The 11,023-nt window shown below is 53.9% G+C and overlaps 1 protein-coding gene across 3 annotated transcripts; it reads left to right on the plus strand.

The window, feature by feature from the left end:
• The first annotated feature begins 2,560 nt into the window (after positions 1-2,560).
• On the plus strand, positions 2,561-9,350 carry CRYBA4 (crystallin beta A4). Of its 3 annotated transcripts, XM_036014945.1 has the most exons (7): positions 2,561-2,621; positions 2,753-2,846; positions 3,044-3,094; positions 3,693-3,811; positions 5,511-5,652; positions 7,051-7,193; positions 9,033-9,350. In XM_036014945.1, exons 3-7 carry the CDS (start codon positions 3,056-3,058, stop codon positions 9,178-9,180), a joined length of 591 nt encoding a protein of 196 aa, XP_035870838.1. In that variant the 5' UTR covers positions 2,561-2,621; positions 2,753-2,846; positions 3,044-3,055; the 3' UTR covers positions 9,181-9,350. The 3 variants fall into 3 exon arrangements, with proteins under 3 accessions (XP_035870838.1, XP_035870839.1, XP_028383793.1); XM_036014946.1 differs by lacking the exon at positions 2,753-2,846 and having other exon boundaries at positions 2,600-2,621; XM_028527992.2 differs by lacking the exon at positions 2,561-2,621 and having other exon boundaries at positions 2,717-2,846.
• Positions 9,351-11,023: the final 1,673 nt, after the last annotated feature.

The raw sequence follows: 11,023 nt of genomic DNA on the forward strand, positions 1-11,023 counted from the left end.
GGTGAACATGAGTTTAATGCCCCTGATTTAATGCCTGGGTCCTGCTCCTCTGCTCACAGTGGGCCCAGACTCCTCCCCCTGCTTTCTCCTGACCAGCCTACGGACCCTTCCTCTGCCCCATCCCATTGTCTGACTCCAGGGACAGAGCTGGTGGCTGGGACCGTGACTACCTCTCTCAGAGCTTCCTCTAGGAGGCCCTCACCACCACCACACCCTGTCACCCCAGGCCCCAGCACCTAGCACAGGGCCTGACACAGAGTGGGTGCTTTATCAATTTGGGGGGGACTAGATGGTCACAGTGGATCATAATGGAAGGTGGGGTATGGGGGAGATAGGGGAACCGAGATGGGGAGACAGAAATGGGGACACTGATGGGGAGAAGTGGAGAGTGACAGAGAAAGATGACAGGGACAGAAATACGGGGGGGGGGGCCAGAGAGTGGAGGAGAGAGGGGGGCAGACAGAGAGACAGGCGCAACAGAGCAATAGACCCAGAATAATGGAACAGATATCAGAAGTCCTAGCATCCAACTGTCTCATTTCCCAGATGGAGAAACGAAGTCCAGGTGGAACAAGTGACTTCAACTAGGTTGCATGGTGTGAACTCACAGTAGAGCCAGGGCTGAAGGAACCCAGATGAACTGCTGAGCCAGGTCAGCCTGCAGTCTGACCTCCCCCAGCCCTGCCCCAGGTGGGCTTGGGGGAGAGGGAGGGCTTGCCCAGGTTCCTGCCTCTTCTGCAGAGATCCAGGGACCCACATTTCCCTCAGAGCCTCGCTGTGCCTTGAAATCACCATAGCCAGCCATCTTTCCTGCCCCTCCACCCAACCCCACGCTCCCTCACATCCCAGGTGCTTCCTCAGTCTTTCATCCCGGGCCAAGGCCTGGGAGGCAGGCAGGAACCACGGGAGGGGACACAGGAACGGGGCCAAGACACATGGGTGGTGGGGGCCACCCACAGGTCTGGGCTTCAAGGCCAGGATGTCTGGTCCTTTCTCCCTCGGCAACAGGGCTGCCTGCCAGAGGGTGGGCACAGAGGTGGGGGCTGCCAAGTGGTGACCTGGCTCCTGCAATCCTCACTCTGATGCTGGGGGTCTCCTGGGCCGATCCTCTTTGCAGACAAGGAAACTGAGGCAGCTTCCTTTCCCCTCTCTCAGCCTGTGGGCTCATCCATAAAATGCACTTGGGAAGTCACATCTTTTAAACTCCTGGGCCAAAGCTCTTCAAACTATGCACTCCTGGTTTTATATGAATCACAATTTAATAGTAAAAATGGTTATTCCTTGCAGTGGTGATGGTGGCACAGAATGCTGTCTGCGTGCCCCGTGTGTTCACGTGTACTTCACGTTTTCCCTCACTTACCCTTGTCTGTTAGGCTGACCTGGTTCACTCTGTTGTACCCATTTCATGCATGAGGACACTGAGGCTCGGAGAGATTAAGTTAACACGCTCAAGGTTGTCCAGCCAGCAAGAGCGGGATTCAAACCCAGGCATTCTGGCTGCCGAGGCTGCACTCTTAGCCTTTTATCCTTAAGGCAACCCTTTATGGAAGCCCTGCCTTTGACGGGGCTGCTTGTAATTGAATCCCCCCAGAGGGACCCACGTCGCCCCTATGTAGGCCAGGGGCTGAGATCAGACTTTCTCCAGGTTGCCCAGCTGTTCAGAGGCAGCCCTGGGTTTCACCCAGACTGGTCTCTGCCATGCTCGTGCCTACTCTGTGAGAAGCCCCTTTTAGGTCGAATCAGAAGGTGCGGGAAGAGGATGCACGAAGCAAATTCTACAAAGCCTAGCTATTTGGCAGGCGTGGTGCAGACTGCACAGCACGTTTGCACGCACTGGCTCCTTCAGTCTGCCCACACAGCCACCGGAACTCCTTTATGGGCTTTGAGGGTCCTGTGGGCCTGGGCCCAGGCACCTTTCCTGCCTGGCTCCCTTTACTCCTTCAGGCGTTCTGAACTCCAGCTCAGTCGGGCTCTTTCCCATACACGCATCCTAAGTTCCCACCTCTGCACTTTCGCTTAGAAAAGCATTTCCTTCCATTTCACGTTCTACAAATCCTTCTCCCCCTTCAGAGTCTATTTTTAAATGCCACCTCCAACAGGAAGCCTACCCCGATTGCCCCTGCTGGAAGAAGAAGAAGTAGCGTAAGAAGGGGGAGAGGTATAGGCACTTGCTGAATGTTGTGCCAGTTGCGTGATATAACATCACAACGCCTCAGCGACATGGTTTATTTTTGTCCCATTTGATAGGCAGAAACTGAGGAGCAATGCCCTGCTGCAGGTCACACTGCTAGGAAGGGCCTGGTTTTTGGACTCCTTGTCCAGTGCTCATTTTCCTGCTGCAGTCAGGGGTCCCATGGAGCTGATTAAGGCTGACCTCCCTCCTCTGGCCTTCTTTGTGGCTGATCCCGGGCGGGAGGCTGCCGACCCCTTTCCCTCCCAGCTGAAGCCAGTGGTGCTGACGCCTCCCCGCTGGGGCTTCGGCCGGGCAGGGCAGCCTTTTGTTCCCGCTGCTCCCTTGCTGAGTCGGGGCTTTGTCTCCCGGAGGCCCTCTCCCCGCCCTGCCTATAAGAGCCTGACCTCGCCGGGTCCCGGGTCCGGCCTGTTCTCTGGGTCCGTCCTCGGTGAGTCCCAGGCTTGGAGAAGGGGTGGGATCCGAACTCGGAGGGAGTATCCTGGGAGGCAGGGGAGCCCAGGTCCCCAGTCCTGGGGACATCACTGTGTCATCCTGCATGGCTTCCTCATCCTAACCCAGGCTAGGCGCCAGACATCAAGACCCGTACCTGCTCTCCTCACTTAAAAACAGAATCATTCTCGTAGTCCTGTTGCTTTGATCTCCACCAGAGCGGGCGAGTTTTGAGATGGTGACAGGAAGGAAGCAAGGCAAGTGGGAAGGGGAGGACAGGGACCAGCCCATGCCGGGCCTTGCCTCTAGCCCAGGCGCCTCTGGACCCCATCTGGATCCCTGTCTTGCTTCATCTAGACGTCAGCATCAGGGAAGAGCGCAGAGTCAGGGCTAAGGTCACCGTGTTCTTCTCTCGTGCAGGACGGCAGCAACATGGCCCTGCAGTGCACCAAGGCCGCGGGCCACTGGAAGGTAGGAAGAGGCGTGGGCGGTGCCTGGGAAGTGGGGGGCACGGGTCAAACCTGGGTGCAGGACAACCCCCACCTCCATGGAACCCCCACCTCACAGTTGTGAGGGCCCATTTCCCAGAGGAAGGGACCTATGTTGAAAGAGGGGAAGGAACTTGGCCAAGGTCACACACAGGGATTTGAGTTGAACTTGGGTCTTCTGGTCCCCAGATTTAACCATCACACTCTCTGGCAGAGATGGCAAACTGGTGATTGCACGGTCTTCCGGCATGATTTTGCTGGCCTCCTCTGTGCATTAAAGAAAAACCCTTAAATTTGCCACCCGCTTTTAAAAAGTTGAAGGGCCCAGGTACAGTGACCGTCTTCAGAAATCGGGAAGTTGGCCCGCATCCCCACATGACAAGGCGCTGTGCGGACGCCACCTATTGGCGCTGGGCCAGCGTGCTCCTTACCAGTCTGGCTGCTGGAGGCATCCGAGTTTGCAATCCCCACTTTATCTGTCCTGCCTCATCCTGAGTCCTGGAGTGAACCCCTAACCCCTCACCCCCCCCCCCGCCCCCCAGGACTGTAGTGTGGGTCTTCACTTTTTCTCTCTGTCCTAGATTGTGGTGTGGGACGAGGAGGGCTTCCAGGGCCGGCGGCATGAGTTCACCACGGAGTGCCCCAGCGTGCTGGAACTTGGCTTTGAGACTGTGCGCTCTTTGAAAGTGCTGAGTGGAGCGTGAGTCCGGGGGAGCCTGCGCCGGGGGTCGGGGAGACAGCAGGGGATCTAGAGAGGGGTGCCGGAACCTTTAGATGTTTTAGGCCCTATCTTCCCGGGCTGTCACTTCCGGTGGGTCGGAAGTGCCGGGAAGCACGTGGAACGGCAGCGTAAGGTTCTGTAGGGTGCGCACCGCCCACAGGGAGGGGGCGCCATCCACACTGATTCCGTGCACCAGGTGAGAGAGAGGGCACTGCAGAGGCTGACCTTGAGAGTGGAGCGCTGGGACGGAACGTCACTTACCCAAAATGGAAGGGAACCATTAAAATATAGTAAAAAAAAGCTATTAATTTTTAGTTGAACATTGTTGCTTGACCAAGACTGAGCAGGAGATATGTTTGTTTTTTTTTTATTTGGTGAGGTGCACGGAGGTGTTAAGGAGACACCCATACCACCCCGAGACTCTAGATCAGCGCAGTCGGGCGCACTTGCTGCAGCGATGAAAGTACCGCACCGCTGCGCCCTCGGTCTGGGAACCGCGAGCCCCGTAAGGGCCACGGAGGGCTTGAGATGTAGCTAGTGCGACTCAAGACCCGGAGCTTTGATTTAATTTAATTTATTTAAGTTTACATTTGATTGGCGCCATGTGGCTAATGGCTACTGTGTCGACCAGAAGTTTCTAGAAGGTTGGACAGCAGATTGAAAGGAGAACAGTGTTCTCTCCGCGTGTGGGGTCGTGTCGCGCTGTGCCTGTGAGTGCCGCTGAAGGTCATCTCAGGTGGTATTTATGCCTCTCGCACCCAGGCGAACACCCTTCCAGCTTCTGCTTCGTGCAGGTGGGGACTTGGGGCTCAGGTGGGGACAGTGACCTGTCCAGGGGCGCGTCCAGCAGGCCAGCAGACTGGGCCAGAAAAGAGACAACAAGCTCAGGTAGACCAGACAGTGTATTACATATACAGATGGCAAGGGCAAGGTCAGCATGGTGTCAGCCTGCTGTGCCCCTTGTCCCATAGGATGGCACTACCACAACAGGGGCCACCTGACAGCAAGAAGGCTGGGCCCCCTGCTGCTGAGTTGGGGGGGGGGGGCGAGGGGCAGGCACTGTATGCTTCAGCTGTCACCTGCGCTGCACCCTCCAGGGTGGCGAGGAAGAAAGTCCCATTCTCCCGGGAAGCAGGGAGGCGGCTGAGCACCGCCCCATGGAAGGGAGACGGGTGAGACCTGGCATGTGGCAGCTCCTCGCAAGGCTGCCCATCTTCCCATGTTCTCAGAGGATCACGTGGAATCCCTTCAAGGCTCACGTTAGCTTGGGGTCAAGCCCTGCCCACATGGCCTAGAGGGACACCTGCAGGCTGTCACACAGTGGCATGGGGCATTTCCTTCCCCGTGGAACACCCGGCGAGTCAGTGGGCTGCTGGGTCTGAACCTGGTTTCTGTACCTCGGTGCCATTGACAATCGGAGCTGGATAATTCTGTTTGGATGGGGGCCGTCCTGTGCTTTGAAGGAGGTTTAGCAGTATCTCTGGCCTCTATCCACTAAATGCCATTTGCAAACACCCCCTGCTCTCTCCTCCCAGTATCTCCATGAAAAACATCTGCAGACTTTGTTGAAAGCCCCCCTGGGGGGCAGAGTCCCCCCCTGCATGATAACCATGGGTCTAGAACTCTGGGCCAGGGGTCTCATCTCTCGTCTCCTATGCTCTCCGCCCTCTGTCCGCAGGTGGGTGGGCTTCGAGCATGCTGGCTTCCAAGGGCAGCAGTACGTGCTGGAGCGGGGCGAGTACCCATGCGGGGACGCCTGGAGCGGCAACACGGCCTACCCTGCCCAGCGGCTCACCTCCTTCCGGCCCGTGGCCTGCGCCGTGAGTCCAGCCGCCGCCTCCTGCCAGGGAGGCCTGAGCCCTCCCATGGGGGCTTGGGAACGGGATGTCCCAGAGTTCGATTTCCCAGGTCTCTTCTTCAAGTTGTGGGACATGGCAGCCGCCCCCTGCCTCCCAGGCCTATTTTTTTTATTTTAAATCATGAAATGGGGCCCTAGTACTCATATTGTGGGGAAGAAGAATGTTCAGCATCTGGACAAACCCGCCACAGACGTTCCACCCATTACCACTTCGGTTACAGCGGGAGCAGAGTTAAAACATGAGGGAGACACATGGATGCCGTACGCCCCCCTTTTCTGACGCAGGGAGAGGGGGAAGAGCTGGGTGCCGGCGATGGCAGGGCGAGGCCGGAGGCAGGGTTCTAGCTCCTGCTCCTGGTTCATGATCGGTGTTTGTGTTCCCAGTTTCATATTTGAGCCACTGTTTGTGGATTGTGGGTGGAGGAAGGCATTATTATTATTATTATTCCCATCTTACAGATGAAAAAAAACCATCAAGGCTCTGAAAGGTGTATTATCTCTTTCATCAACAATGACTTTTATTGACTTAAAAATCACATAAGGCGTGCATATTTATCATCTAAAATTCAGGAAAAACCCTGACATGGCAGAATAAGAAAATAAAAATCACTCACACCCACACCTCTGAGATAGCGGCCCATTGTTTGTAGTGCCAGAGATTTCAATATCTATTTCTGGATCTGTGTAGCTACACGCATATCACTTTGTGATAAAATTAAATCATAACAAACCAAAGGCCTGGAAACCAGTGTTTCTCACTGGGCAAATCTGTCACAACGATCCTCCCGGGAGATTAAATCTAACTTATAGCACCCATACATTTATTCGAGCTCCATAGAATTCCATTCCGTGAGCAGGACCATTTGGCCATTCGTTCCACAAGCGGCCCAGGTCCTGTGCTGACCCGGGACCCACGGTGGACCCTGACTGAGGCAAACCCGCCTCCCTGAGTCCTCAGAAACAGGCCTGAAAAGAAGGTATTTCAGAGACATGTGTAAGCTCAGTCAGCCGGTAAGTGGAGAGCAGGATTGGAACCCAGATCTCTGCACCCTGCTCTAAACCACAGCGCGATAGGCCAGTTTACCTCCTGATTCCTATTGTTGGAGAGTCAAGTTGAATTCTCCCCTCCCCTCCCCTCTTTTCCCCTCCCCTCCCCTCCCTTCCCTTCTCCTCTCCTCTCTTTTCTTTCTTGTTTCTTTACCTCTTGTAAGGTTTCTGGTGCCTGTTGCCTTACTGCCCTTTCAAAAGGGTTGCAGGGAGACTGATTTGGAAGACAAGGGCGGGGCAGGGGTGGGCAGCAGAGGCTGCGGGACTCCCAGCTGTGCACCTGACGGCCTGACCCTGTTCTCTGTGCCTGCAGAACCACCGTGACTCAAGGCTGACCATCTTCGAGCGAGAGAACTTCCTGGGCAGGAAAGGAGAGCTGAGTGACGACTACTCCTCCCTCCAGGCCATGGGATGGGATGGCAACGAAGTGGGCTCCTTCCATGTCCAATCCGGGGCGTAAGTGGATCCAGAGCTCTGTCTGGCAGGGAAAGAGAGGATGTCGGGAGGGTTAGGGACACCTCCTGTGACAATAATGTGCTGGTGACTTTTGGGCTCTGATGCCCACATTCCAGAGAGGACATTGTAACATAGTGAGATGCCAGGCAGAATTTCTGGGATTGCAAGCAATGGACACCCAGAGCAAACTGCTGTTAAGCCTAAAGGATATTTACTGGCCCCTGCAATTAGCTTCAGGCACAGCTGGATCCAGGTGCTTCAGCAAGGTTCTGTTATTCTCCCCCTCCTGCCCTGCTCGCCAGTGTAGTTATATCCTTAGGTAGGCTCTTACCATATGAAGGCAACGTAGTAGCTCCATCCTAGCATTTCAGCTAGCCTGAGGGAAGGAGTTTCTTTCTCAGTGATCCCAGCAAAGGTTCCAGGAAAGGCTCTTATTGGTCCAGCTTCAGTCATGTGTTCAACTCAGAACCAATCACCATCCCCACCATCATTGGGTGCTCTGATTGGCTAGGCCTGGTCACATGCTTATTGCTAGAGTGAGCACTTTCCCACACTGGCTGAGTGGGGGAGGGGGACAGGCTCCAGCACCAGAGAGCAGAGGATGCACGGCCAGCCACAACCCAGAGGTGGGTCAAGCAGCTTGCTCCAAGTCCACCAGCGGGGAGGTGACTGAATCCAGCTTTGAGCCCACACATGACTGCCCCTTCCCACCCTTTTTACATAGGAGATGGCAGGGGAAGGCTGCACGTGAGGTCCTCAGCTGGGGAGGACATTGGACCCACCTGCTGAGGTGCCCTCTGGCTCCTGATAGGCAGGAGGTGGGTGAAGGTGGGAGGTAGGCCAGATAGGGTTTTTGATTTTTAATTTTTTCAGACATTACCAGAGAATTACATTGTTTCAGAGTAGGGTGGGCCTCTTGTGGTTCTTGAGTCTACTCAGAAAAACGAGATAGCAGGTTTTGTCCAGTCCTGGGCAGCACAGGGGTCAATGAATGGGAAGAATAGGCCTTTTCTTGGAAGTGCCTCTGGGTAAGGAAGGAGGGGGAAAGAATGACTCCTCACCCATTCATCCATCCATCCATCCATCCATCCTTCCATCCATCCATCCATCCATCCTTCCATCCATCCTTCCTTACATCCATCCATCCATCCATCCATCCATCCATCCTTCCATCCATCCTTCCTTCCATCCATCCTTCCATCCCTCCTTCCTTACATCCATCCATCCATCCTTCCATCCATCCTTCCTTACATCCATCCATCCATCCATCCATCCATCCATCCTTCCATCCATCCATCCTTCCTTACATCCATCCATCCATCCATCCATCCATCCTTCCATCCATCCTTCCTTACATCCATCCATCCATCCAGCATTCACTGAGCCCCGCCCTGTGCCAGGCACTGTGTTAGGCACCCGAGAGGACAATGAACCAGGTGCACACACCCCTACCCCCAGGAGCTTACTACATGTGGAGGGGGGCATTTTACAAGTAATCTCTTAATTACCTCATCATGTGAATGCTCCAAAGCTACATTAAGGGACTGTGCCCTAATTTGGAGATCAGTGCAGACCACCCTGCACTGGTGGAGTGATGATGGAGCTGAGACCTGAAGGATAAATACCACTTGGCCGGGCTAAGAATGGCTGGAATGGTGTTCCTGGGACAGGGAACAGCATGACGAAAGGCACAGTGGTAGAAAGCCCAGGGCCCCTGCTGGGCCCCAAAAGAAGGCCACGGCGGCTGGGATGGGTTGGCAGTAGGGGTCTCTTTGTCCCTGTCCCGACCACCATGCTGGTGCCTCCCTAGGGTAACAGTCTGCCTCTCCCCTCCCCCAGCTGGGTGTGCTCCCAGTTCCCAGGCTACCGAGGCTTTCAGTACGTGCTGGAGTGTGATCACCACTCAGGCGACTACAAGCACTTCCGGGAGTGGGGCACCCACGCCCAGACCTTCCAGGTGCAGAGTGTCCGCAGGATCCAGCAGTGAGCCGGAGGGCCAGCGCCGACCCCTGAGCCTGCGCTTGTCTGGAGCAGAGGTGCTGTTACTGCCCCCCCTGCAAGTCCTCGAGGACCCAGCACCCACGTGAGCCAGTCCACGCGTGCACGGTCCGCCCGATAACCTGAACGTAATAAAAAAGTAATAAAGGTCCGGTGTTAGCTTGCGCACTTTAATTTTATCAGTCCTTTTCCAGAACCAGTTTTTAGCTTTGTTAAGTTCCTCTACCATTTGTCTGTGTTTTATTTCACTGAGTTTTGCTGCTTAGTACTTTTCCCTTCTATTTGCTCCAGGTTTACTTTACTTTTCATTTTTCTAGCTTTTCGAGGGAGACTCGAACCACTAAGTTTAGTCCCCTTTCTCCGCCTTCACTCCATACAGTCATTTAGAGCTATAAATTACGAGCGCTGCATTAGCTACTTCCACAGATTACAGTTTTCATTAGCATGCAGTACCTGTGCTGCCGAAGCGAGCACCATTGTCTTGTAGTTTGATATTTTCCAGTTTCCCTTGTGGGGTTTTTTTTTTTTTTTGACCCATGGGTGAAAGGTGTGTTATCTAAATACTTGGGATTTTTCTAGATAATTTATTGTTATTTGTTTGTTATATTAGTCCATTGTGATCAGAGAACAGACTCAGGATTTCAATAACCTGGAGTGAGTTGAGACTTATTTTATGGTCCCGTATGTGTTCTATTTTTGATAGATTTGAAAATTATTTAAATTCTGCAGCTACTGGGTAGAGTGTTCTGTAAATATTGATTAGATTCAGTTGGTTGACTGTTGGTTAGATAGTTCTGTGTCTTTGCTGATTTTTTCTATCAGTTCCTGAGAGAGGGCTGTCAATATCTCCCACTCCCTTTAGTTTTGTCCATTTTTCTTCCTGATATTTTTTCTTCAAGAATTTGAGGCTCTGTTATGTGATGCGCATGCATTTATGATCGCTGTTTTCCAAATATTGTTCCCAGCTAGTGTTTTTTAAAGCCATGCATGGAGAGAGCCTGTGCCGGCCCCTGGCAGAAGTTTCTTTCCTTCTCTCCCCCATTCTCTCTCACACGCACCACCCTGGAGCCTCTCACTGAACATCCGCCACCCTCCAAGGAAAGTCTTCAAAGCCAAGAAATACATTTCCGTTCCACTCGCAGCCTAAGCGGGGAGACCATATTCATTCTCCTTCTCTCTCTCTCTCTCCTCTACTCCTTACTCTCTCCTGGTTCTTTGTTCTATAGATTATCTTTAACAGTCATAAGCCATTTGGCTCTTTTTCTGCACTACCTTCCTCTGCCTTAAGTGAGTTGGAGAGACAGGAAGGGGTGGCGGTCTGAGCAACCTGCTGGACGAAATACTGTTATCTGGCTCCGGAAGGGGAGGACACATTTAGGAACATTTGCACTTAATTTTTAACCCCTCATTGTATCATTCCATTCATTCAAACGATCATCTGCCTGGGCTCTACTGGGCACCAGGGCGGGGGAATGGTAAGGAAGACACAGAAAGTCCTTCCTCTCAGCCAGCTGGATGGGGAGGGCACACAGGTGCGCAGCGGATTGCGATGTCCTGGGAGAGAAGCTGCGGCGGGGGAAGAGTGGGGGCCGTAGGGCTGCAGGAGGTGAGAATGGGCCTGGGATGGGAGATGGGAGAGACAGGGAGGCTGGTTCTTCTTGGTGCTTATCTCACCACAGACCTCTGCTCCGATCTCCTGCGGGGAGGGGGTCGGGGGACTGGATAAAATAAGGTGAAGGGATTAACCAAAAACTGTATATGAGTAACACACAGACACAGACAACAGTGTGGTGATAGCCAGAGGGAAGTAGCGGTTGGGGGGTAGGTGGTGG

The sequence above is a fragment of the Phyllostomus discolor genome, chromosome 13 (assembly GCF_004126475.2).
Source record: "Phyllostomus discolor isolate MPI-MPIP mPhyDis1 chromosome 13, mPhyDis1.pri.v3, whole genome shotgun sequence".
Classification (NCBI taxonomy): Eukaryota; Metazoa; Chordata; class Mammalia; order Chiroptera; family Phyllostomidae; genus Phyllostomus; species Phyllostomus discolor.

Coding starts and splice junctions, on each gene's coding strand:
- CRYBA4 (XM_036014945.1), top strand. CDS start 3,056: ATGGCCCTGCAGTGCACCAAGGCCGCGGGCCACTGGAAG. Junction 3,095..3,692: donor AGGCCGCGGGCCACTGGAAG/GTAGGAAGAGGC, acceptor TCTCTGTCCTAG/ATTGTGGTGTGGGACGAGGA. Junction 7,194..9,032: donor TTCCATGTCCAATCCGGGGC/GTAAGTGGATCC, acceptor CCCCTCCCCCAG/CTGGGTGTGCTCCCAGTTCC.